Consider the following 27,093-nt stretch of genomic DNA (forward strand, 5'->3'; position numbering starts at 1 on the left):
CTAGATGTATTTTGCACAATACCTCCCCCCCCCCCCCCCTCGGCTATACATTCCTAATCTTCCAATTAGCCACTGAGTGATAAGATCATGAGCTCAAACAGTTGTGATCCTGTTGCTCGTGATGAGGTCAAGGTTCACCTGCTGGTTACTCTTCTGGACTCTTGGGACAGAGTTGATAGGATATGAACCGCCTAGCCTTCCTCTCTCCAACCTTAGGAGCCTCCCCTGTAGCAGGGAGCTACGGAGGAGGGGGTATAACCCGTTGTGATACGCCTTGTGCTTCTGTTCTTGTCATCCACTGCAGATAGGTTAAAGGTCGAAAACGGTTTGTTGGCGTTCAGGTTGCGAATGATATCTAGACTTGTTGTGACGCTGGTGCAGGTTTGAGTAAGTTCTTGTGTACCCTGACCTCTGACCTCCTCCACCACGACCCCTGGGGAATGTGTTTAAACGGCTCGCCCATCACCTACTGCAAACTGATCCTCCTATGACATCACACACACACACACACACACACACACACACACACACACACACACACACACACACACACACACACACACACACACACACACACACACACACACTTGTGCATGCGAACACAAACAAACAAACAAACACACACACACACATGCACACATGCACACACTGTAAAGCTAGCCCTGCTGTTTTAGAATGTCACCTCAGCTTGGGCAGTTTTGATTGTATTGATTGTAATGAATCTTCTGTACATACAATGATGAATATTATAATTATGATATGGATTTATATTTATTGCTGTTGTTCTTATTATCCCAGCGACTCGTTGTCTTTTCTGCAAGCTTTGCGCGGGGGCAGACTAGAACTTGCCTTCTTTAATGGTTTATAACAAGCAAGATACTTGGTCCATCTTTGATGCATGCACAGCTTCAGAAAATCGAGTTGAAGCTGATGATAATATTGACGGCAGAAATAAGGATAAGAATTCCTGGCTTGATGAGTGTCTATAATATAATTTGTGTGTTATATTGTTGTAATTCCCAAATCTGTCAATATCTGAATCTCAGAAAAAGAAGGGCACATCGTTGTGATAGCAAAGTACTTCACTCTCTTTTACTTCTGTCATGGTCACTCATCCACACAATAGGTTTACGTCTCTCTTCCCTTCTCTCTCTCCTATCTTTTATACACTACCCCCCACCCCTCGCTTCCAACTCATGACATGATATAACTTTGGTTCGATGAATGTACAACTGTGCTTTTCCTATCATTCCACCTTATCCCTTAATTTCCTCTCCTCTTTCTCCTCCTCCTCCTCCTCCTCACATCCCCTCTGTGTCTCTAGCTGTCTGTCTGTGTAGCATATCAGTGTGCAGTGCTAAACCTGTCGGTAAATGAAGCCTGTCGTTTATAAGTGTACTGTTAAGAATGGATAAACATTGCATTAATAACTTATATTATTACTATGTTACTAATGGAACATCATTATTGATATAAGAAAACATGGATTATGATGACTGATCGTTATTAGACTGTCAGCAAACATTACAAAATTCATAATAAAAATCTATATGAAGTCGTTATAAGCAGTGTTTATTTTAAGGACTTGGAGCTAATGGTCTTGAATAATAATACCAAAAAGGATAGAAAACTTCGGAAATAGACAGCAGGCCATCTGCTGTGGATGCTGGTGATCTTAGAGGTCAACGGTGATGGACGTGGTAGTCTTAATCAATGTATATATATATTGTATCACCTTGTTACATTATTACTAAATAGTAATTACCTGACCTAAAAAATGAGCGTACGAGGACCAGACATTTTGCGCAGATCTGTTGCGCTGCTCGCGCCAGTGTTCCTCCCGCGCGACGCCCCGCCGCTGCGTAACGCTGTTGGAGAATGAAGCTATTGTACGGGACACACTCCGAGGAGGAAGAGCTGAGTCGGGCTGCTCGGGCTATGAAGGACGGAGGTAAATAGAGACGGCAGCCACACGCAGGAAGTCCGAAGTGTTTCTTGGACGTCGGAGCATTGGATGTGTCAACTTTTCGGGGTGAAAGACAGAGAAAAAGCAAGACAAAGACGAAGGACCAGAGGATAGTGGGATCAGCTGTAAGTGGGGAGATCAACACGCTACACGTCGTTGCGTGCTTTTAATGTGCATGCTTTGGGAAATGGCTCGTCACTAGATCCACTGGCTAGCTGGTCAACATTGGTCCAGACGTATCGCAATAGGTATTCGCTGTTTGATTTGTCTTTCTTCTTGTTTACTATTGTATCCACCTGACTAGCACAAGAAGCACGTAAGCTAACGAGGCTACTAGACATACGATGGCATGCATCCACCGCTAGCAAGGAGAGGTGAAGCCTCGTCTGCCGTGTGCTATGTGTATAAACAAAGCAGACCAGAGAAATCGTACACCAGGTGTGCTGTTTGCATGCAGTCGAATGACAAAAACTGCTCATATTTTGCTCATATTTTCCTTTACATTATTGACATGCTTGGCCATGCTTCATGCGTGCAGAGTGTGCACCTTCAAACACAGCTGCACGCTTGGTATTCCGATTTTTACTGCACAATAGGAATTAGATTTAGGTGAATTACATTGTCTGGAGTTGAATGTAAACAGGTGTCAATGTGATAATCGGCAGACCATCTGTGGTACTGTGTGTATTAATATCTATATAATCCTCTTATTGTAATCATACAGCAGCTGTCTGTGTCTCTGAAAAAAAAAAAAGTCCTAAATCTATAGCCAAGTCATCGATGTGTATGTCTGGGTCACTGCAGACATCTATGGGACGTCTACTGTGGTTGCTGTATGTTAAAGTTGGTTTAACTTCAGCTCGTACCAGAAAGTGGATACCGAGGACATTGGACAACTGATGTCATCATGGTCCATTATATACAAATTCTCATTGTAGTCTGATGGGCCGGTTAGATAGCTTGAATAACCGACAGTGCATAACATTTGACCCACGGCTTACCCTTGGGGCTAGTGTAGATGTATAGGCACAAAGGTCGATATTTCAGGGGCAGGTTACTACAGATAATTCTGTATCAAAACAATACTAAGGATTACAAGTGAGTCAAGGAGGTATCATAAACCCAAACACTCTGTTCATGCATGTTTAGTTTCAAAATTGTATTTGATTGTACGTAGAACTACTGTAGGCCTACTTCAAAAAATAAGTCATATTTTAGTGCAAATATTTGTTTGTGTTATTTGTGGACGTTAGGGTGTGTGTGTCTACATACTGCCTTGAGTGAACACAGTGTTTGAGGGCATAATGACAGATGGAACTTCAATGTTTATGTGTATATCTGAGTTCACAGATTCTCCAGAGATTACAACCCCAATGGCCAGTTGGAGCTGTCCACAAAATAATGATTTTATATTACATTTATTCTGCAACTTTGTTTTCTGGCATTCAACCTTTTAAACTGGTTTAAAAAGTAAGAAAAAACGACAGATTTAATAATTGTTTGCTGCTAGTTGTCATAGAGTAATTTGTCTGCTGAACATAGTTTCATAGTAGACGGAATTTATAGGTATAAATTACACTTTGTTTTTGGTTTGATGAAGTTTAGTTTAGTTGCATTGTGTCCTGCATCCTTATGCATATATTGGTGAATTATTGTTTCTGTCAAATACACATAGTAGTAATATTATTATGAGAATATTTTGGGGATTTCAAAGGAGTGGAATCAAAGTAAAGTAGTGACCGAATACATTTTCTTCCCTTACCTTATAGGTGGAACTGATTGGGTTTGCCTCATCCTTGTGTTGCCATGGCGATGCGGGAGCTGGTGGAGCCGGAATGCGGGGGAGCCAATCCCCTGATGAAGTTGACCAGTCACATGACCCAGGAAGGGGCTGCATGGAGACACCGGTCGACACCCACAGTAAGCAGTGCTCACATTCACAACCCGACTGCTAGGAATCGAGAATACATGAATGTATATAGCACACTTTAAATACACTGTTGAGCCTCTTTCCTTTTAATACTGAACTGAAGAGTTTTATATGTTAAATTAAATAGTTGTTTAATCTCATTGCTAAAGGCTGAATTGTCTTGACCATTTATTTTCTTGCTCTACACCAGGGATGTCAAATTCAAACTAACTAAACTTACCATGTGAATATAATCAGGGGCCAGACATTAATTACAGTGATTATCTTTTGATTAAAGAAAAATATAAATAGGATAGTAACCATTAAATAAACAATTATACATGCATGAAAAACTACAATATTTATTTTCAATTGTTGGAGGATAACTCATTAATGATTAATAAAGCAGAACAGTATTTATTTAATTATTATTATTGTAGGATCAATAGGTCTAATTAGTGAAGCTCCAGCTTCCCTATATCCACAAAATATCCACAAAAGTAATCCAACGGACCACGACGTGAACCTTTAAAGGTTTACTTGTCAAACGCAAAATACAAAAATCCTTTTCCACAAGATGAGGTTATGATTAGAGGTAAGAGATAGAGAGAGAGGTCAAAAAACTGTGTTGCTCCATGCTTGTTATTCCTGACTGTCTGTCACAGGTAGTTAACACAATAAAGTTCCTCTCACACTTCAAAATAAAGGAACTAAATGTGTGCAAACACCAAAAATAATGCAAGTGAATTTCAAAATAAAATTCAATATATTCAAAATGACCACACCATCTATTAAATTATTTCACTTATGAAAATCCTAAAAACATCAAAAATATGAACTTAAATAAAGCAACTAGGCATTTAGGCTCCTACAATTATATTTATGGCACAGTTTGGATCACAGTACTTTTTTTCTTTTAGAGAACAAAAAATAAGATTTTCAGAAAAACTGTTTAGCTAAAATAATCAAAAACAGCTAAATAATCAATGCAACAAGTCGTATCTCAAATTGCATGGCTTACTTTGGTTGCTTCAGGGCTCAACAATAGATGATGGCAAACCTAACCATAACTCTGACCAGACACTCTGCGCCTTGAGATGATCTCGTCTACTCTAGGACTAATGTCCTTTGCTATGGCTTCTTTCAATACCGAGGCGAGGTGCAGGTGTGTGAGGAGGTATCTGTGGGATGTTCAGTTCCATAAGAGAGGACACCTGTTCGCAGGTGTAGGTGCTTCTGAACACAGGATGCGGGCAGCGTGAAGGCCAAGCTGTGGCAATGATTCGGGAACGAGAAGTGCAAACTCAGCAGCCCCAACGGACTGGGACTGACTACCGTAACATTGCAATTCAATGAGTTCCTACTGCAAGTGCTGATCAATTGAAAATGGATTGGCGAATTGAGATCTAGATAGAATTTCTGTGGTTCAAAATCAACGAATATCATGCTGATCCCTCTTTGAGTGCGTTCAGTTGGTCAGCATAAACCTTGTTAAGTCAGGTTGGCATAGTGATTTTGTCACTGACTGACTGGCAAGTAGGAAAGTGAGACAAGTTTCCTTGGCGCATCTGGCCCTTCCAGAGACGCAGTTTGATTTGAGGTCCCTTGACTGAGTCTCATATTTCAGTGATCAGCTGCTTTCGACCCTGCAGTTTAACATTCAGGGCATTGCGGTGCTCCATTACATCACACATAAACACCAGGTCACTCAGCCACTTTCCGTCCTCAAGCTTTGGGAGTACCTTTGGTTTGATTTCCATGAAACAATCTATCTCGATGCGGGTTTCATAAAATCTTTGCAATACTTTCCCCAGACTCAACTAGCGTGTGTGGCATCCGTGTGGTATAGCACATCCTCGTGCCATACCATATGGTATGTTATGACTGTTATGACATGTCCCATAGCCAACGCCTTTCCACACAGAGCTCCCTGGTGGATGATACAGTGGTAGGCTGTCATGTTTTCTTTTGTGTGCCCAATCTTCTCTTGAACCGACCAAACCACGGACTTCCTCCCGCACAGCGCAGGTGCACCATCCGTTGTACAGTCCGTTGTCAGACCAACACGTTTATTCCACGGCTGTTAGGTTTCGTTTATGCACCACTCCAACCCATCCAAAAGTTCCTCAGTGATGGAAAACTGAGGATCCACCGCCTGGATGAATTGGCTATTATGCTATTATGAAGCATGCTGCCGCAGCTCCCTCACCCTGACTCAGGGTCCCTGAGTAAACATGTTTTGCTGTTGTTGAAGGTTGCGTTTTACTTATTTTACTTTGTGCTTCCGCTGATCCATGTCCATGTTGCGATAATGCTCATGTTTAGTTTGGAAATGCCTCCGAAGGTTAAACTCTTTGAAAACCGCCAATGACTCTTGACAAACGACACATGGGTTTTGTATCCGTTGTCACTTCACTTGCTGCAACCTTCTCAACAGGGCTTCAATAGCTCTCTTGCTCTAAGATGATAACTTTAAATATCACTTCAAGACCTTCAGACATGATCTTACTTGATAACTCATTTGCATGTATAGCGGATCACATACAAGTAAATGAATTAGGTTATTAGGGTAATGGAAATAATCAAATCAATTAGTTTCTAATATCAACCTTGGGTAACATTGTGACTACCGGTGGAAGAAGGACCAACTTGTATAGGACCATACATTTATAACAGCATCTTTAAAGAAATGCATATCCATTTAGCTGTACAAAATGTGAATGTTGCCTGTTGATGTAGGTTGCTCGATCAACACATTATAACAGGGACTGGGCAGATGTCAGCCCACGAATCAATCACTGTTAACACTATAATGATCTTCTCCTCCTCGTCTCTCAGATTCCCCCAACACCCATCGAAATCGCCACTGAAGAAGAGGTCAGTGCACTAGAGTCCCTTTACTTCATTGATGAGGAATGACCCTCATGCTGTTCAGATTAATTAAGTCATCCTAATGCATTGACGGTCACCAATTTATATCCAAGCAATCATGTCACATTCAAGGGTTGTTTAATTTTTTCCTCCAGCTGGTGAATGAGTTCATGCAGGCCCCACCAAGGCCTCCCCAGACCTTTGACATGGGCCAGTTGCTGGAGGAGATGCAGCAGATAGACCAGCAGAGCTACCGACAGGCTCCACAGAGAGGTAATGCTGATGGCTTCTTTATCCGAGCCCTTGTCTGACTTTGATGAACCGAACCAGCCCCAGTTCAGTTTTTAAGCCCTTCTCCCTAATACCCATTATTCCTGCCATTTAATTTTGGATTCTAAGTAAAGTGTACAAGCTCCCTGTTAATCCATGTTGCTAAAAGACTACGCTTTATTTGGCAATTTGTATTTGAGATTAAAGTAAAATTCTGTGTAAAATTGTAGTCTATATTTTTTCCTGCCTGAGTATAAAGGAACAACATGGATTTTCAAGTATGACCATAGACCTAATGAGTGATAGTCTATTAGTCTTCTTTTCCCATTTCATGGACAATTTGTGTTTACCTTTTTTATTAAGTTTCTCATTCCAAAAGTGTATACAAGGGGCTTAACCTGTACTGGTCTGCACCCCTCCGAGAGTTAGTTCAACGTGGCTGTCATCATACGTTGCAGCTCCTGGGGTAGCAGCGTTGGCCCTGTCCGGCGACTGGGCGTCCGAGTTCCTGTCAGGCGGTGACTCCGCCTCCGCGGCCTCAGGGATGGCCGTGCTCGGTGACGCGTCAGACGCTGACTGGACCAGAGAGTTCATCGCCGAAGCCGCAGGTAGCCTTGTGTTCATTACACTATTGGTTCTGTTTCATATTTCGACCTTTCCATCTTTTGCGTTTCCTTTTTCCCCCCAAACGTCCCATTTTGTCATTCCCTGATCTGATGGTATTCCCAGCTGGGAATGCACGCAAATGTCCCCATGAATGAGGACAGCTGGCGGTCCGGGGCGGTCGGGCAGATGCACATCGGACCAGGACACGAGCGCTCTAAAAATAGTGCTACTCATTTCATGCTGATGGACTTTGGGTCCAAAGAGTTCTCAGGATTTTTTACACACATACGTCACAGCCAAGCTGACCCGGTAACAGCCTCTCTTTGAGCGTGTGTTTTGGATGCATGGAGAGATGTGGACTACAGTCTGTCTTTTGCCTGCAGATCCCGGGCGCTGGGCAGAGGAGTACCTGGAGCAGTCGGAGGAGAAGCTGTGGCTGGGAGACCTTGGAGACAAGGACCAGGCGTGGTGAGGAGAGTTCAGCCGGAGATACAGTACTGTAATGTGGGCTTCATTATGGGTGCAGAGTAGAGCTTAGATCGGGCCCAGAAAATCAAGCCCGACCTGGCCCGAGCCCGTGCACGTTCTGCCCGACCCGATACATTAACTGTAATTATGTGCCCGAGCCCGATTTCAACCCGTCATTTTTTTTTAATACATATGTAACTTTGTACACATTTGTTACTAGGCCTACTCTGCTAAATATATATGTAAGGGATAATGTATAGAACGCCGGTCATTATCGGGAAAATAAGCCCTGACAGGGCGAACAGTACACCGACGCGCAGCGAAGGTATCTTGCTTCGCCCTGGAGGGGCTTATTTTCAATAATGACCGGCAACGTTCTATACATTATCCCGCTTATTACACGGCTACTTGCCAAAACGAAAAAATAACTTCACATGGTGTGTCTTTTTACAATTTATTCGTTACCAGCATGTTGATCAGCAGAGAAATAATTTGTCCGCAAAGACGGTGACGTCGCTTAGCAACGCAAGACGCTGGGGTTGACAAGTCACCGGACTACAACCCATTCAAATGAACGATGCGTTCCACGGCATTGAGAAGATCCGTGTAATAAAGGCCTATAATATGTTTATGGCATAGATTTCTCCTCAGATTAGGCCAATGAACCAATGATAAAAATAAAAATAAAAACGCTCGATCAAAGGCCCGGCCCGACCTGGCCCGAGGATAGTGGTGGGAAATATTGGCCCAGCCCCGGCAGAGAATCTAAACTCTAGTGCAGAGCAGCCTGCCTCTACATGTGTTTGTTATGAGGTGTTTTCAGCCCTTTCTCTAGAGAGTCTGGGCTTCCGTGGTAAGCAGTTGATTTGATGCCTGGCCTTGACAGACAACACATCCATTCACTCAGATTAACGAAACGCCCCCGAAAGAGCCAGCTCATCAACGCAGTGTTTTCAGATTATGGTCGGAAGAAGGACAAACACGGCCCACGTCTCTCCATCTGAGGAACATCCAACTGTGCGCATTTATGTCTGTGTTTAATTGCTGTTCTGCTAAACCGGATGCTATGGCTGCATCGATAGGGAAGTCTTATACGAGCTGAAGCTGGATAAGGAAACGCTCTCTGCAGCAGTACTTCCCAATCCTTTCCAAACCTTTGCGCCTCTTTTTACAGTGTTTCATTCTCCGATCCACCCAACCAAAAAACATGCAAAACACCTGTTGAATGTCCTAGGTACCGAACTGTGCCACTAATGCCACTGTCCACGTCCATGGTCACCCTGATCTGATACCAGCTTCGTTGTCTCGTTAGATAAAGGGCTGCAGCAAATAAGCTATATATGAATTGTATCTGGGGCGGATTCTAATGTTTTGTGACAGGTTTTAGAATGAAATGTGTGTATGTGGTTGAAAGATAAAGCTCATCAGGCAATTATTAAATGAGCGGAGTCGGCAAGCCACCTTGCCTGACGTCTCTCTTGCATCATCATCTAAAACCCGCCTCCTATAAAAACGGCAGCCTCGGATTGGTCTGTCTGTCAGCCGGACAGACAAGAGATCAACAAGAGAGCTTTACAAGGAAATAATAATTTCCCTACCAGGGCTCGCTCTTTTCAGGCAATGTGCAGAGTGCTTATCTGTGGTAAAAGCAGAGGGATATGACGAGGATGTCGCATCAAAGATTTGACCCTGAGAGTGGTGTCAGGGAGTTGATGCTTTCAGGGATAGAGAATACATTTTTGAGCCTATGACGCAATTGATATCTCTCTTGGATAATAGTCTAACAGGAGTTATGCCTGAATACCTTTTTCAGAAACATCAGTCAATACACAACATTTGATTCTTGAGGCTACATTTCTATTTTCTTTGTCAACAATGACACGTTGAGCTCAGTTAAGAAGAAGTGTACTGAACAAAGAAGTCTGAAAAGTTTGACCATTTACCCCTTTTCTCTCCTCATCTGATAGGGCGAAAGAGTACCAACCAGGGGAAGAGTTGAAGCAAACAGCCAATGAGCTCGTCTCAAAGGTTGACGACCCCAAGTTGCAGAACACAGAGGTAAGCTGTGGGCTCTCTGTTTTCCTAGAAACACACCACTGTTTACTTTTTACTTTCACGTGTCTTTTTTGTTATTTTACATTACCGTCTCCATAATCCTTACTTGTTTGTCGTAAACAGGTCCGGAAATCTCTGTGCTTTTTGTACCGTTTTCCCTCCCCATTCTCAGACAAGCCTCTGGTTTGGTTACATGTGGATTAAAAGGAGTGTGAACACGCTTGATGAACACAATGTAAAAACCAGTCGTGGTGTCTCAGAAGAACCGACCTTTGGTGCTGGGAAACGGTCGACCATTCTGATGTGGGTTGTCTGTCTGTTTCCGTTGTTGTCGTTGTGTAGTTCCTGCGGTTCATTAGGCAGATTGGCGAGGGCAGTGTGACTGTGGAGAACAAAGCAGACAAACAGCACACAGATAAAGCTCAGGCCAAGGAGGCTCAGCACTGGGCCTCCAACCTCAACCAGGTACGGCCCCAGTCCCCCTGAGCACGGGCGGGATGGATTCCACTGGGGGTGCACCAAGCAAGGCCTATTTTCTGCTCTCACTCTTCTTGCAACCATCGCCCTGTGAGTCATCGACTCCCTGCTCGATGTAAGAGTGTCATGTTATCTGCCAACGTAACTCCGAAGCAGCAGCTGTTTTCTCTTCTTCGTAATATGAATATCTTAATGCAAACACACAGTTGTTACGCACACGATTCCACACACGTAAACGATAATATAGGATTCACCTGGTTTGAAACATGCCTTTTTACATTCATTTGGTTTTTATACGTTTAAACATACACTATTAAGTTTCTCAACATTCCCCTGCAGTTTTCCCCAAATCCGTTCTGCATATGATCAAGGAACCGATTGACAAAATTCAGTATTTTTATTCAAGAAGAGAAAAAGATTTCAAGCTAAAAGCTTCTCTTTTGAACTGTCACATCTACTCTTCCCCGTCCTTGTCGACCCGCCTTGTTTGACCCTTTGCGCTTACCATTCCCTCAATTAACAACAACAACCACAACCGCCTATGACCCGCTCCTAAACCAAAACCTTCCTGCCCGCTCAAACACCCCTTCCTTATAACCTCCCCAACCTGCCGTCTCTCCTCGCTGCTCCTTACGTCATCCTAGTTCTTGAAGGAGAGTGGGGGAGGCAGTCTTCCCAAGGAGACCCCGGAGTGGAGTGAGAAGACTGAGAAAGCTAAGGCTAAACAGGCCCAGCACTGGGCCAAGGTCGTCAGGCAGGTATGGCCGATGGCGGGCGTGGCCATGCCATGCAGGGCGGCTTTGCAACCAGTGGTTGCGATGGCCTTGTGATATCAGAGGATGTTTACTTCTTCAGCTGCAGCTACGGTCATGTCGTCGTGACCTTTGTGGGAGTTTGTATTTTTAATACAAAAAACCCAAACGTAAGGAAAAGGCTTTCAGCATTGAAGTGTGCTGCTGATTGGGTAACCATCTTAAAGATAAGCTACAGGAGCTGTAAGGTGGCTGGCCATCGCACCTCACCGCACATGTTGGACTAACAGTGTTCACTTCATCTGCTTTCTATTTTTGCTTGGTTTTCTTTCTTCTTCTTCTTCTTCTTCTTCTTCTTCTTCTTCTTCTTCTTCTTCTTCTTCTTCTTCTTCTTCTTCTTCTTCTTCTTCCCTTTCATTCCAGCCACTTCATATATATTTGCTCTCTCATTTCACTGTGAAGTCGTTTGCTGAAATACAGTTCATAATATCAAGTGAAAGAGGGGCTCCAGCCAACCGCCCCTATCTCTCTGTCCCGTCTTAGGTGTCGGCTGAGGCCTGGGTGGATGAGTTTGCTACGTCGGGGCCAGATTTCCAGCAGGCTAAAGCTGCGGTAGAGGTAAGAGGAGACTCGACAACAAGGGGGAAAAACTCAAACTCTAATGGGAAAGCTGTATTGATTTTCAGGGCATCCGTGGCTTCAAGGTTGGAAAATGAGGCACTTTGTTACTGAGTAGTAGTTTTAGATTTCGCACTGTGTCTACTTGGCAGTTTTGGGGGAGGTGATGTATTTAATTGATTGTACAGCGTGGCGGTGTTGGATGCTATATGGGGAACACAAAAGAGATCATCATCATCTCAAATATCTGTGACTGTAAACGGATATTGTTTGCAGATTTAGGTCAGTAATATAAGATAAAACAAGAATGAATTATACAGAATGCAGTTTCAGAGTATACACTGCGAATCATTGCCTGCTGAAACGGGGGCATGTAGAAGCCGCCATTGAATAAAGTTTCAAATTTCGAATGAATACTGGGACACCGCCGTGGACGAGTCATGGAGCGGTTTGGTGTTGTCTCATCAGAGCGACGTGGACTTCTGGGAGAAGCTGCAGCAGGAGTGGGAGGAGATGGCAAAGAGGGACGCAGAGAGCCACCCCTGGTTGTCTGACTTCGACCAGCTCCTCAGCACCAGCTACGACAAGGTAGGAGAGCTTCACCCGTCAGTACCACTCACTGTGTTTTGTTTTAAATGTCTTCTAGAACCACTGTGTTAGGAAATTTAGATTTCACCTTTATACTTTCATCCCAGTGTGACATCCAACACAAGCGACAATGTGTCAAGAACACTTGTTGCCTTGGAGAGGAGATTGTCACGCTGCCTTCACTTGGCTGTTCCAGGGTTACCAGTTTGAGGAGGACAACCCCTACCTGAGCCACCAGGACCCCCTCTCGGAGGGGTTGAAGAGGATGGAGGCGGGGGACATCCCTGGGGCCGTACGCTTGTTTGAAAGCGCTGTGCGGAAGGAACCAGAGAACCAGCTGGTGAGACTCTAGATGGCGCTGTGGGACTCTTTACTTTATGACTTCCTAAAACAATCTGGATGATTGATTAAATAATCAGGTGAAATGAGAAATTACTTGAATTGAATTTAACCACTTGTAGTATGTCATGTCATTTGATTTGAGGGAAGTACAAGGTCAAAGTGTAATTGTCTGCTTCAGGCGTGGCAATATCTGGGAACCTGTCAGGCTGAGAACGAGCAAGAATTTGCTGCCATCAGTGCCCTCCGCAGGTATGGAGTCAGAATGACAACAACATAAAATATTGCTCTGGATATATGTTTTATTTACTTTATTCAAAGAAGTTTGTTCATGCTGTTTCAATAGTATTGTATTCATGTGTAATCATGGAATTCTTCACTTCCTTAGAAGAACTTACTTGTGGCCCTGTCTGTATCCAAGTATTCTGCATGGATACACTCTGAAACATGTGTTAACCTGTACTATGCTCTCTTATGACAAGGTCTTTCTATCCTCTCCTCCGCCAGATGCATAGAGCTGAAGAACGACAACCTGACCGCTCTCATGGCTCTGGCCGTCAGCTTCACCAACGAGTCACTGCACAGGCAGGCCTGTGAGAGCCTCCGTGATTGGCTGAGACACAACCCAAAGTACCGCTCTGTGCAGGAGCAGAGCGAGCGGGAGCGGGGGGAGAGGGACGCAGCCCAGGAGCAGGAGTTGCGGAGAGAGAGGTTCGGCTCCCTGCTGCCCGAGTGAGTACCACTGGGTTGGATCAGGTCTTGACACGGCCCACACCTGCCAACCAAACCATTGTTTTGATGGACAATGCAAAGCCAACACCAACACACATCCACTGGTCGAGTGGGAAAGCAAACATGGGAGCCATGGAAGGGGGGTTGGATTCCCACATGCTGAGAAGGATGGCATTCATGGTATTGTAAGACGCTTTGGATAAAGTGGTGGTTGACTCCTGGGCCAAGGATTGTGGGTTGGAACCCCAGTTCCCTAACCTGGGGTTCCCTAACCCTAACCCTTCTCTTTAATGACACAGTTCTGAAAAAGTTGCCTGGGCTTAATAACTAATTGGTATATACGTATATTGTATGGAACTGAATAGTATGTAACTGATCCAAGCTGCCACCAAAAGGAATATGAACCGGTGTCTTTGGTCCTTCCCCCAGGTCCCTGTTCACGGAGGTCCAGTCCATGTTCCTCCGAGCCGCTAACGCCGACCCTGCGCGGGTGGACCCCCAGCTGCAGTGTGGCCTGGGGGTCCTCTTCAACCTGAGTGGAGAGTACGACAAGGCTGTGGACTGCTTCACCGCCGCCCTCTCCGTCACGCCCCAGGTCCGAGCCTATCACAGTATAGGGTTCATTGATTTATAAACATGTTCACACCCAGGGTCCAAAATGAACACCTGCCATTAGCTCACGGTGGGCCTATTGAACAACCAGGGTTGCATAGTAAAACAATTGGCCAGTAGCAGCTTGGCCCTAGATTCTTCTTCTCCAGTAGATGGAGAGGACTGCTTTGTTCAATCTTTTCGGACCCCAGGGTTCCTAACAGCTGTCAGTAGGCATGGCGCAGTGCCATTTGAGTCGACATGAACCAATGAGTGACTATTTCTGAAGCACTTCCCCCCCTCTACTAAGCTTTTGTGGGAAGCCCTGGACCCTGTAGACCCAAATCCTTCTGGTAAAGTCAGCTCCAAAACGAGAGAAATAAACAGCGAGACCCTGTTCAATATTATTTATTGTTATTTTATTCGCTCTGTGCAAGTCACCAAGCGATCCAATGTTTTTAATTGGAGAAGTGACAGAAGATGGGCACACTGTGACCCTATTCATTTTCAGATGGGTGTCGTGGCCCCTAAACCCCCCCCCTAATTCTCTAATCTAGCTCCCTGCCTTCTCAAACAAACCGTCTGTTTGACTCTCCTTCTCATTGGTCTGACGCCTCTGGTGCTCCAGGACTACCTGCTCTGGAACAAGCTGGGCGCCACGCTGGCCAACAGCAGCCGCTCAGAGGAGGCCGTGGCCGCCTACAGGACGGCCCTGGAACTGCAGCCCGGGTTCATCCGCAGCCGCTACAACCTGGGAATCAGCTGTGTCAACTTAGGGGCACACAGGTGAGCTTGACGACGCGTGTTCACATTCGGGAACTCAAAAACATAACAAAAGAGTATGATAATTAATATTTCATTGACTTAGAAAACAAACATTACCTGACCGTCGACACTTCCACTGTCCTCCACAGGGAGGCGGTGGAGCACTTCCTGGAGGCCCTGTCACTGCAGCGCCATGCGTCGTCGGGGGCAGCGGGGGCGGGCGCCACGCCGCGGCCCGTGGGCTCGGCTGCCAGCGTGATGTCGGACAACATCTGGTCCACGCTGCGCATGGCGCTGAGCATGATGGGGGAGAGCGGGCTGTACTCGGCCGCAGACAACAGGGACTTGGACACGCTGCTGGCCCACTTCTGCCAGCGAGAGGGGGAGGGCGGGGGGCCCGAATGAGGCCGGGCCTGGGCGGGAGGGGGCGGGATCGGGCTTATAGAGTGCGAGTGTAATTTGTATGGAGAGCGATGTCATGCGGAGGTGGTGGACGAAGAGTGACGGAGAATGGAGGAGGAGTGCTGGTCAAGGGCGGGTGGTGAAGGATGAGGAGGGATGGTGTCCCTACGTCAAGAATAGGTGGAGGAGAAGGTGAAGAAGGAGTACTTGCCTAAGGTGTGTCCTCCACCTCCCAGAGACTTCAGAACGACACACGGTGATACGATAGGACTAGGCAAAACCTCCAGTATTGTAATTGTTCTCGACCTCCATCGAGGCTTGCAACCAGCAGCTGAGACTCTCTGGGCCTTTTCATTTTTATTTGTTGTTTAGTTCCACAGGAGACGCTTGTTCATCCCCCAGTCACACTGATCGGAAATATATTTCATTAATGGAACTGAATGTCCATATCAATTTGTCTAAAAAAATGAATGTGTGCCTGTTTGTGTGTGTGTGTGTGTGCGCGTGTGTGTGTGTTCTTGGTGACTGCTAAATTAAGTTAACTCTACCCATCCGTATATCTGTTTGGTACTCCATTACTGGGATCCTCCGAACATCAAATGAAAGGTGTTTTAGGTGCTCAGTGCAAGACTGCGTTGGTCGGGCAGGCACATTTGTTTGGAAGGGCTGGAATCTTTTTATTTTTTTTTAAATGAAGGGAGGAAAAACAAGGAAGAGACTAACCATCAAGAAGATCATTGTAGTAAATGCGCATGTGTGGGTGGGTGGAGCTCACATTTGAAAACATGTCATTTGCCTCTTTCTCAATGCTCTTGTAAAGCAATTTCGCTTCTGGTAAAATAATTGCTTAATGCCACATTGTGTATTGTATCATAATTATTGCACTATTATTGATTTTGAAGCGATTTACCCTGACTGTAATGTTTAATATGCAGCAATAAAGCTTAGATTTCATGTTTTGTTTGTCTTACTTTCTCCCCTATGTTATGCTTGCCTTCCACTAAATTGTTAGTTTATGTTTATTACGTGTGTGTGCGTATGTATGTGTGTGTGTGTGTGTGTGTGTGTATATATATATATATATATATATATATATATATATATATATATATATATATATATATATATATATATATATATATATATATATATATATATATATATATATATATATATATATATATATATAGATATAGATATATATATATGTGTATATATACATATATATATATCCCATTATGTTAATATTTGTTGACTATTGCCCGATTGCTGTGCTATGCCTGCCTTCTTTCAGGGTCATTGTGGCAGTTGATTTCAAATATGTTATCATTTGGACGCCCCGCCCACATCTTCGCGGAGTTGGGGCTGTTGGCCAATCCGTGTGAGGAGATGGTTTCCTGGGAAGCTGACTGGTTGGTTTGAAAAATAGCAAGCACGCTTACCTCGATTTAAAGTTTTAAAGCACATCACAGGGGAAGTGTGTACTCAGTTTGTATTTCATCTGCTCATAGGACTACGTATCTCTGCTAAGGTAAGCTAAACAGTCTGGTATCATTTATTTGGAAAGTTTTCCTTTTAGTTATGCTTCTTTGCTGAAACATTGTTGGTTAATAATACGCAATTAACGTTAAGGTTAAACAACGTTTAGTTACTTTCGATAACGAATACAAAGCAAACTACTTGGCTAGCATGCAAAAGGTATTGCTGCCAGTGATCATTAAAACATGTTTTCGTTAAAGACACGGTAACGTTATTTCAGCATAACTTGCAAGTAAAACTAAGTTTACATTTGTAACTTGCCCATTACAGCAATAATCTTCAACTCGGCATAATGGGATCCAGCGAAAGTAAATTGTCAGTCGCTTCAACGCCAAAACCCGAACCAGAAGCTCACAGATGTATCCAAACGCTCAGACACAGCGAGGTCATGGATCCTCGGTCTCCGTCCACACGTATCGACCGCACACCTATCCAGGTAACGATTGCCCGATAGTTTGATTCATAACTGCCTGCTTTCTGACTGGATGAGTCTAAGTGTTGACAACGTAAATGCAATGAGAATGTTTTTTGTGAATTGGTCACCAAGTTTTTACTACTTTTAGGTGACTGGGCCTTTTTCCAAAACATCTGTGGAGGAAAACAATGAGTGTCCACAGCAGTCGTTCGACCCCAGGTCACCTACTATTGGCGTTGTCCGCACTCCTGCTAGAAATGGTATGAGAGGTAACTACAAATTTAAGCACATGCCTTGAGTTCACTATTTAAACATTTGTAAATATCATGGGAAACCTCATTCAAACATTTATTCTCTGCAGAAACCGTCGACTCCTTTGCTTGTCGCCTGGGCAGGCTTTTCCACAGTGAGGTCTCAGACCAAGTCCCACAGGGGAATTTCCTTCCTCCCTGCCTCAACATGGAAGAGGAGGAGGTTATGGAAGGAGAGGGTGTTGTGGGTAACGAACAGAGCTCCGGTGAACCTCTCCTCTCTCGCCAGCCCTCAAAAACCTTGACCGCCATGGCCGAGCATGCCACTCTCCTCACCACCCCAGTGCTGCCTGTCGACTGTGTGGGTTCCTCCAGTCCCTTTGTCATCCTGGAGAAGGCAGAGGAGGAGGCCCACATGAACACGGAGGACCTGAGTGTGGAGGAGGCGGAGGAGGCCAAGGAGTCTCCCCTTCACAAGAGGCTGAGCATGAGTCTGATCACGTGCCACGAGGGAGCCTCGCCGGCTCAGATCTTCACAGAGGTCGAGGTCCACGTCGGCCCAACCTCGCCTCTAGCCAAGGCCGCCACCACAGAGGAGCACATCCACTCCTCCGTGGTCCCTGCCGTTACCATCGACGCTGAAGCCCCGCCCTGCCCCGCCCAGGTTTCCAGCCTTGACGTGGCAGCTGTGGACGACTCCCCTGTCGTACCGACGTCCCCAGAGCGTCCCGAAGAGGCGGCGCAGGCGCCTGCAGGAGAGCAACCGTCGACGGATGCACCACAGTGTGCCACCGCTACCCTCTCACTACCAGTGGCGTCGTGCCCGGCCCCGAGCCGTGATCAGCCGCGGCCCTGCACCGGGATCCAGTGCCCCACCTTTGACCCCAGGAGCCCCAGTCAGGTGGTGTTCAAGCCCCAGTGGTTGGGGAAGGGCTTCGGCACCGCGGGCCTCAGAGCCAGGGGAGTGAGGGCGTCAAAGGGGGGCTCCTCGCCCCTGGCGGTCCGCGTGACAGTCAATAACGTCAACAACGAGAACAAGGGAAAGTCCACCAAAACTAAGCAGAAAGGTCTGTGTATAAAAGTCTTCTTCTTTCCCTTTTTTAATGTTTATTTTTTATATATAAAAAAAAAAACAGTGCATGAAAACCATGACAAATTAAGGATTGCATCTCGGTTTTCCCTGATGTGACTTACAGACTTGTCTAAATGTGATGCATTTTGTTTCAGATCTTAAGAGATTAGTTCTTGCTCAGGGCTACAAATGTCTTTAACGTTTTCAAACCATGTGGGAGGGGCTTGTGTCTCCTCCCCAAATTCTAGACCGTTGACTGACTCGGCCTGGAAAAATATTAATCATTACCCATACCTCTGGCATTAACTCGGTTGTGGGAAAGGAATGAGGCTAAACTGTGCACAATGTAACTCCTTATGTTTCATTCCCCCCATCTTAATTTCAGCCAATGGACTCTCTGAGGGCCGCTCTCCATTGCAGATGCTTAAGAACAACTCTCCCCGGGACAAGCAGTCTCAGGTGAATCATCAACGCAGTTCTTGACAAATGACCATGGTTTCCTCTAATTGACACTTTCTGCAATAAGTAAAGTGATCAATCTGTGAATTGACGATTGCCAGTCTTACCAAGATTCAGTGGTTTAATTCCAGCTGGTCTTTGTTAACCCATCTTTCGTTTTGGTTACTCATTTCAGATGAGGCTGAAGGCGTCCACGCCGGAAAGACAGAGGGCTGGTCAGGTGGAGCGACGGGCCCTGACCGTAGCTCTGGATCAGGAGAACCGATGATGACGAGGAACACCCATCTAAAGCTTTTTGTGTTGTACAAACAATCTTTTAAGTGTTCACTGTCAAAGTTTATTGTTTTTTTTTTTTTTCAACCTCTGCTTTACCTATCAGTCCATGTTTTGCATCCTTTTTGTAAATAAATAAATGTATCTGCTTTTATTTTTGTGCCTTTTTTTTCAGTCACTCGCGGTATTTAAACGGTCTCGCTCAATGTGCCGTAGAATGTAACGGCATGTGTTATCGCTGTCACACAGATGAAATGCTGAACAAACTGGTATGCATGGCTAATTGGTATAGGCCCTAACACATGTTTGTTTTCTTAACTGGTTCAGGCTTAGATGATTGTGTTTAATGAGCTAGTGGAAACTAAACTATTTGATCTAATCCTGGACTTGGGTTGGATTAGCAAATTGTTGCTATGAACAAGAATTACTGAACTAGAACTAGAATTACCCTGGTTGGCTTTATAGTTGTATGAAATAATTGAAGACTCCTCTGTGATGCAGAATTCCACATTTATTAGAAATGATTCAGAAAGGTACTATGGCATTGCCAAGCACAGCATGTATCCAGTGTGGACGAAAGGCAGTCCGAATCCTAGTGAGACCTGGTGCTCTATGGAAACCAATGCAGTTATGTAAATTCTGGAGGGTTTTAAAAGGGAAACGAAAGCATACAGATTATGATGTTCATTTGCATATTGTATCCTTTATCATACACGTACGCACGCACGGACACTGGTACACCCCATGTCCTCTGATAAATCTAAAAAGACAGGTCATTTTTCTTTTGTAAGTGCTCAGCGAGGCATGCGTTTTCATTGGATAATCCGTTCTGAATCCGACGGCTGACTCAAAGCACTTCTCCTGACTAGCTAGTGGCGGAATAGGGCAAAAAACATCACTCCCTCAAGTAAACATCGTCTATCAAACACACACACATACAAAAACAACTCATTGACACAAATGTAGACAGACTCACTAATCCATTCTATGAGGGTATTTAGAAAATGGAAAGAAAAAATATAGGATAAGGAACCAGACTCAAGGAAATAACTACCGTACTCAAAACAGTTTGAGACAAAAACGCAACTGCTCAAAAATTATTAGTTATTTTAACTTATTGTATGATATAGACTATGCTTATACCCTGCATTGCCTACTTAAGTCGTACTGGGACATGTATCATGTGTATATCTCACTCAATTACTACTTTTTCCATTTGGCAACTGGTGATAGGTGGTTCTTCCAATGACAGCAAGAAATGTGCATATGGTAATCAATTTAAATCTTGAGTATACACCACTTTTGATTAGATCCCCAGCACTACCCACCCACCCTACCCCACCTCCAAGCCTATAACTTGACAGAAACCAAAAGTGGGAGAGATCAAAGTTATTTAAGAGCATTAACTCATTCCCTCTACTCGAACCCTTCTCAAACATCTGATAGGACTTGGCACAGTAAATATCATCTTTCTTTCTCTAATGTTAAATGTGTTATCTTTACGTCCTCAGCCCATATCCCTCCCTAGATCACCTATTCTTCCCCCTTGTGTGTGCGTCTGCTGTTTTTGACTTCATGGCAGGTTTTGGTCAGACTCCCCTATTTTCTCCCGCTGGGTTTCTGTTGCTGGGTACGAGGTTGTCAGTTCCATATCTTGAGGAAGTTGTCCCATGAGCCCGTGCAACACGCCATCCCATCTGTGGACACTCCGATGCAGCTCACTCTGTTGTCGTGACCGGCCAACACGCCTGGGAAACACAGGATTCAAATATTATTTACATATAACATTTACATGTATTGTGTTTAATTGTTGAGCAATAATAGAATTCCAGCCCATTCTTGAAAGGGTTTCCCTGTTGAACAAATGTGAAAGAGAACGTATCTTGCGTCCAAATGGAAACATCATTGCATCAACACAAGGATTTTATACTCTTTAATCAAACTGTTGTCAAAATAATTTTGTTGTCCATAATAGCTAGTAAGTATAACGAAATATAGATGGCTAGGTACTTTATTCATCCCCAAAGGGAAATGAAGGAGTTAATGGATAAAGTTCCATCCATCTATATTTTGTTATATTGTCTAGCTACTACATGCATACTTTTCCAGTGCAATACAGATGCTTCCATCCCTTTCTCTCCTCTGCGTCCTCCGGCCTCCCCATGGTTCACTCACCCACTCTCTCCGCCTTCAGGGTGTCCCAGATGTTGACGTTGAAATCGTCGTAGCCGGCCAGCAGCAGGCGCCCGGAGCGGGACGGGGCGAGGGAGGTGACCCCGCACATGATGCTGGAGTCCTGGTAGGTGATGAGCTCCTGGTCTGCCCGGATGTCGTACATCTTACTGGTGCCGTCGTCAGACCCCGTGATCACAGCGTTTCCGTTGGGGAAGAACTACAAGGGACAGGTCGGAGCATTTAGTCTAGGGGGCACATCTTGTTACACCCTAGGGGGGAGACTACAGACATGGAGTTTCTTCAAGAGCGTTTTATGGAGGGGACATCAATAATATCCCAAAGATGTATCAAGTGATCTGCTGTAACAGACACACAGCCATTAAAACTAGCTCAAGATAAATATGAATGAATCAATTTAAGGACATCCCTATCCATATTTATAATATATATATATAATACCATGTATTCTTTACAGAGAAGCATATCCACAAATACAGCACCATTCTACTCAGAAAATAGACATGAAGGTATAACAGGCAAATCGTGTGTGTATATAATTTATATTGGGGGGTACAACTTCATGTTTTTCAGAAGTTGGAGGGGACACGTCCCCAACGGGACCTGGGTCCATGCATTAAGTCCACTGTTCACAATCTAGTTTCCAGCTCACCATTAGGTGAGAACCGGCACACTGGTTGGGAACCACTGCATCGGGGAACCCTTGTGTGCCTTGAGGCAAGACTGGGTGTGCCAATGTGAAATGCTATGGGATTCATAATCCTGACAGGCTACTAATATATATCATAAATATAAGTACTATTTATGATTTGGCTTAAAATCAATTAATATTGCATGTAGGCTAATGCTTATTTCAGATCCTTTCAATGAATATTTAGCCTATAATACAATTGACTCTGATTTGTCTGTATCTTTACCCATGTGATTACTTTTTGACAGTCTAATGTGTGTGAAATATTGTGCCAATTGAAAATAACCTTATTTCTACAATATCCTGGTCATAATGTGTGACAATTTTCTTAGTAATTCCCTCAACATGCATGAAGTCCCTTTGGATGAAAGCATGTGCTAAATGGCTCCATAGTGAACTACATCCTCACCCCGATGGAGTTGATGTCGCTCTCGTGGCCTGAGAAGGTCTGTCTGCACACACCCTCTCGGATGTCCCACAGCTTGGCGGTGTAGTCGCACGCCCCGGAGATGAACTGGTTGAAGTCCGGGGACACGGCAAGAGACATGGCATCCCCCAGGTGACCAGCAAACACCGTCTTCTGTGTGCCGGTCTCGATGTCCCACAGCACGCTAGACCATCGGGGGGGGGGGGAAGGGGGGATGTAAGTGGAGATCATGGACGGGTCAAGCTGCTCCGGAAGTAACACCTAGATCAGATCTACAGTCTGGCAGCAGTCGCGTCCATCGCTTACCAAGTGCAGTCCCCTGAGCTGGTGATGATCTCGCTGTCACTGATGAAACGGCAGCAGGAGAGGTAACCTGGAGACCCACAGAGGAGCTTCATGGTTAGAATGGACCCAACTTTAGATTTGCTGTGGTGCTTTGCATGTGTACGTCACCATGAGTCCTTGATCAAAAAAACACAACAACAACAACAACAACAACAACAGTAGTGTTGAAACAACTCCTCGGGATGGGAGCTCGTACCGGTGTGGGCAGCCAGCTCGCGCATGACCTTGACGTTGCCGTCCTTGCCCTTGAGGTTGTAGATGGAGCACATGTTGTCCAGACCGCCACAGGCCACCATGTTCCCAGAGGGGGCATAGGCACAGGTCATGACCCATGAGGACTTCAGAGGGATGGCGCTCACCTGAAGAGTCACAGTGGATCACACCTTAAGTCCTCCCTAATGATCTCTCAGTCAGAGTCTCACACACACTCTAAATGCAAAACTTGAAGGGTAGGGTTTGTTGGTGTTGCATAGGGAGTTAGGTAACCTAAGCCTTCAGTAGAAACTAGGCCTGTTTACCTTGTTGGTAGTAATGGTGTCCCACACGATGAGTTTACCATCTTGGGAAGCACTCACACACAGCCTGGTCAAGAAAAAACAAAGAATGAAAAAAATAAAATAAATAATGGTTGAATAAAAAAATAAAAAGTACAAACATACCGAGTTGAAACATACATTGAGTTAGACATTGGAGCAATGTATACGAGACATCCTGGCTATTTAATCAGATTCAAGTATCCAATGAAAAGTAGTGTCAATCCAATGCACCAATTCAAACTAAGTCCTGGTTACACTGGCTGGCTGTATTTAAATATAATCACCCTCTTTGTGGTTTCATCTTTCATTTTCTACATAGCAGCAGTAGCTAAACAGGGGACCTTCATAACATAATCCAGTAGTTCAGTGTTGGCTATTTGTTTCTATATATACAGCATATAAAAGCTACTCCTATATATCTACAAACAGTGTTTACTTGGACTCTGTGCCCCAGTGCATGGCGTAGATCTTGGCCAGGTGACCCCTGAGGGTCTTCCTGGTCTTCAGCTGGACCCGGCTCACCACGGTGACCGACGCTGTGGCCTCCTGCAGGGAGGTGTCCTGAAAGCCCTTACGGACCTCCTGGGGGCGCCAAGCACAAACACACAGGTCAACACTCATTCATCAGTATTAGCGTTTAGAAACACATCTAGAAACAATGATACTTTTTTGTTTTGTTTTCATGAAAATAAGGAATATGAATGGGTAAACATATATACACCTACAGTGATCTGATCTTTTATGTTTTCTGCCTCTTTTCTCATTTCCTCTAGTTCACCCATGGTGCTGGCTCTCAGGAACTGTCCCCGAAGCAGACGGAGAGACAGGCGACGGGCTTATGCAAAACGCTGGAGCTGAAGGACAAAGAGAGGAAGAAGACAGGAAAGGGGAGAATAACAATATGTTTGTTAAATTCTGGAACTGTGTGATGTGAAGCAATCCACTGCTGACTGATAAAGGTCCTCCCTCCAGCATCACTGTCCCACCTGCATATTCCTGAAAGAGTTTGGACCTGGGCTACTGGCTCTGTTTTTCTAAGCCACGGCTGCTTTGCAATTCAAACTCACCTTAAACTACTTTGCAAACATCCACACACAAAGACAAAGATACCCATAGGTCATGGTGCGTGTGTGAATAATAACACACGCACACACCGACACTTATACACACACACGCACACACAAAAGCTTATAGACACACACACACACACACACACACACGCACACACACGCGCACACACACACACACACACACACACACACACACACACACACACACACACACACACACACACACACACACACACACACACACACACACATAAACACACACAAACAAAGACAGGAGTGCATGTGAGCGTGTGCACACAAGCACACATTCTAAGTTTCAGCGTTGATGAATAATTATAATATTTAGGCATAACAATCCGAATCCTCTATCTTTAGACAACGTGACTCTAGAGCACATATCCACACCCAGACAGCAAGCATGCCCAAACCAGTATGTCCTGAATCAAAATCCTCAACAAGATATTTACACTAACACGTTTTACTGTGTCACACACCCTTCAACAAACTCAAACACAGGTACAGTACACAGTATATTTAGATGGTTTGTATCTGCTTTTTTTTAATGTAATATCTGTGAATTGTATCTTCTATTAAGCTGTGACGGTTGATGGCGGTTGAATGTGGTAATGGTACGATTAAAGTAATAATTTTTAGCTGTGAAGTAATCACCTAATGGACAAACTGAAGCTAATACACTGTGGGAAATATAATCCAGGCAAATAAATGAGTGAGGTGCGCAATACATTTGCATAATTTCTAAATCATGATAATCTTGAATAGATGTAAAATAGATAGATGTAAAATTACTAAATACGTTTTTGTGATTGATTCAAGGAAGATTCTTTTAAAATGAAGGTCCCAATTATTTAGCCTACACCCTCACACAACATCCTGGATACCACCACACACCAGGTCTACCTTCAAAACCAGGGGGAAAACTAAATACAGTTTTTGTTTATTCCTTAGCGTCAATTCGAATTTCCCAATTAATTTATCTTACCTTGCAAATTGATAGGGCGTAACGTTCCCCGTAAAGGTCCCTCAAGCAATCTCTTTCTCTCTATCTGTGTGTTTGAATGTGTGTCAAAACTCCTGACCCGCTTCATTTGCCTATTATTTGTTTGAAGAGAGAAGGAGGGAGGGACTCTGTGGAAGAGACATATTTTTCGGGATTGACTGATACCAAAAGCTACCGCAGGAGTTAACAATAGTTTGATGAAATCTGGCTTACCCAGGCCAATCTTTTTGTTCAAACAAACTCTAACTGGTCAAGTGTTTTTTTTGTGATTACATGGGACTTGAAGAAAGAGTCCCCATCAAAATTTAACTAGCAAATGATTGTCTTCCAGTGGATGACGGTGATATCCAGGGGACGCTATGGTTTATTCCAGAAGATTTAGGATGCAGTAATGGTGTTTATTGTGAAGGCTTGAGTGTTTTAGCTGTGCCCTTTTTGCCATTCTGTGCTGCCATTGTTCTGTGTGATTAAATGAGTGTGCTAGGGATGGGATAGTGGAGTGCATTAACGCAGACAGACAGTCAGACTGACAGACAGGGAGGGAGGGAGGAGGGAGGAGGGAGGGAGGACGATGGAGGGGCAGTAAGAGGCCAGTCAGCAGCAGCAGTAGAGTGAGTTTTAAATCCTAGCGGCTGAGATTTTAAAGGGAAGCCTTTTGAATCAAATCTGCTCTCATCCGATTATTGACTGCTCTTTGCATCTGCGTAAGGGACGGACAGAGGGAGGGACGGAGAAAGGGAGGGAAGGGGGATAGTGGGATGAGAATGGAGGGGTGGGGGAGAGAGATCATGACTTGAGAAAGGCAGATTGTGTGAGGTGGGACATTCTTTTTCTCCTGTGTGAACAGACTGGCTGGTGAACAGAGATTTGTTGGAATATTTACTCCTGTGAACCACAACCCAAAATGAATATATTTAAAACACAAAACACACAACTCCTTAGTGGCAGTATTTGTGATCATATAAAATGTCTTGAATATATCAAAATGTATAAAATGAACCAAAAGTTATGAACTTTAGTCTAGTTTCTTCAACTGACCTATTTTTGTCTTTAACACAATAATGTATTGTTTCAATGTCCCTAACCCATGTCAGCTTTATTTATATGAGATATGCTATGGTTAAGTCAACACGATTATGCAAAATGTGACTTATTGCAGGATACTTCTGTAACACATATTTTTACATTTATCAATCAGAATCCAAAATATGAAAAAAACGAACAAAATAATATTTTCTTTAGATATGCCCTCCTGCAGGGATTTTAACTTCATCCTCCCAACATCTCAAGCTGATCTCATGCACATTGTTTTGTGGTGAACAAGTTACATAATGAAATAAATATAATCAAATCCAGTAAATTCAAAGTCTGCTCCTTATGGCTGTCCTCTGGTGA

At 44.3% G+C, this 27,093-nt stretch overlaps 3 protein-coding genes across 5 annotated transcripts; 2 read left to right on the forward strand and 1 right to left on the reverse strand.

Moving 5' to 3' along the window:
* Positions 1–1,861: 1,861 nt before the first annotated feature.
* pex5 (peroxisomal biogenesis factor 5) lies at positions 1,862–16,371 on the forward strand. 2 transcript variants are annotated; one of them, XM_056602441.1, is made up of 16 exons: positions 1,862–2,091; positions 3,736–3,886; positions 6,714–6,752; positions 6,902–7,019; positions 7,475–7,624; positions 8,006–8,090; positions 10,058–10,148; positions 10,488–10,610; positions 11,918–11,992; positions 12,461–12,580; positions 12,777–12,920; positions 13,101–13,171; positions 13,427–13,651; positions 14,081–14,246; positions 14,871–15,028; positions 15,157–16,370. In XM_056602441.1, the coding sequence occupies exons 2-16, from the start codon at positions 3,773–3,775 to the stop codon at positions 15,410–15,412; spliced, it is 1,935 nt and encodes a 644-aa protein (XP_056458416.1). In that variant the 5' UTR covers positions 1,862–2,091; positions 3,736–3,772; the 3' UTR covers positions 15,413–16,370. The 2 variants fall into 2 exon arrangements, with proteins under 2 accessions (XP_056458416.1, XP_056458417.1); XM_056602442.1 differs by lacking the exon at positions 10,488–10,610 and having other exon boundaries at positions 15,157–16,371.
* A 460-nt stretch (positions 16,372–16,831) lies between these two features.
* On the forward strand, positions 16,832–19,597 carry cdca3 (cell division cycle associated 3). 2 transcript variants are annotated; one of them, XM_056602116.1, is made up of 6 exons: positions 16,832–16,940; positions 17,219–17,384; positions 17,512–17,632; positions 17,725–18,681; positions 19,072–19,145; positions 19,321–19,597. In XM_056602116.1, the coding sequence occupies exons 2-6, from the start codon at positions 17,241–17,243 to the stop codon at positions 19,411–19,413; spliced, it is 1,389 nt and encodes a 462-aa protein (XP_056458091.1). In that variant the 5' UTR covers positions 16,832–16,940; positions 17,219–17,240; the 3' UTR covers positions 19,414–19,597. The 2 variants fall into 2 exon arrangements, with proteins under 2 accessions (XP_056458091.1, XP_056458092.1); XM_056602117.1 differs by having other exon boundaries at positions 17,512–17,623.
* A 1,188-nt stretch (positions 19,598–20,785) lies between these two features.
* gnb3a (guanine nucleotide binding protein (G protein), beta polypeptide 3a) lies at positions 20,786–25,755 on the reverse strand. Its single transcript, XM_056602413.1, has 9 exons — positions 25,681–25,755; positions 24,336–24,464; positions 24,047–24,192; positions 23,593–23,656; positions 23,271–23,433; positions 23,036–23,102; positions 22,712–22,913; positions 21,594–21,810; positions 20,786–21,166 (listed from the first exon to the last, which is right to left on the reverse strand). The coding sequence occupies exons 2-9, from the start codon at positions 24,390–24,392 to the stop codon at positions 21,060–21,062; spliced, it is 1,023 nt and encodes a 340-aa protein (XP_056458388.1). The 5' UTR covers positions 24,393–24,464; positions 25,681–25,755; the 3' UTR covers positions 20,786–21,059.
* Between the last annotated feature and the right edge of the window lie 1,338 nt (positions 25,756–27,093).

This window comes from Gadus chalcogrammus, chromosome 11, assembly GCF_026213295.1.
Source record: "Gadus chalcogrammus isolate NIFS_2021 chromosome 11, NIFS_Gcha_1.0, whole genome shotgun sequence".
Lineage (NCBI taxonomy): Eukaryota > Metazoa > Chordata > Actinopteri > Gadiformes > Gadidae > Gadus > Gadus chalcogrammus.

Excerpts from the sequence above, each read along its gene's own strand:
- gnb3a (XM_056602413.1), bottom strand. The coding sequence starts at position 24,392 with ATGGGTGAACTAGAGGAAATGAGAAAAGAGGCAGAAAACATAAAAGAT. Across the intron at positions 23,103-23,270 it reads CGAGCTGGCTGCCCACACCG|GTTACCTCTCCTGCTGCCGT; the intron begins GTACGAGCTCCC and ends GTGGGTCTCCAG. Across the intron at positions 21,167-21,593 it reads CCTGAAGGCGGAGAGAGTGG|GCGTGTTGGCCGGTCACGAC; the intron begins GTGAGTGAACCA and ends TGTGTTTCCCAG.
- cdca3 (XM_056602116.1), top strand. The coding sequence starts at position 17,241 with ATGGGATCCAGCGAAAGTAAATTGTCAGTCGCTTCAACGCCAAAACCC. Across the intron at positions 18,682-19,071 it reads CACCAAAACTAAGCAGAAAG|CCAATGGACTCTCTGAGGGC; the intron begins GTCTGTGTATAA and ends TCTTAATTTCAG. Across the intron at positions 19,146-19,320 it reads CCCGGGACAAGCAGTCTCAG|ATGAGGCTGAAGGCGTCCAC; the intron begins GTGAATCATCAA and ends TACTCATTTCAG.
- pex5 (XM_056602441.1), top strand. The coding sequence starts at position 3,773 with ATGGCGATGCGGGAGCTGGTGGAGCCGGAATGCGGGGGAGCCAATCCC. Across the intron at positions 7,625-8,005 it reads GTTCATCGCCGAAGCCGCAG|ATCCCGGGCGCTGGGCAGAG; the intron begins GTAGCCTTGTGT and ends TTTTGCCTGCAG. Across the intron at positions 8,091-10,057 it reads GGAGACAAGGACCAGGCGTG|GGCGAAAGAGTACCAACCAG; the intron begins GTGAGGAGAGTT and ends CTCATCTGATAG.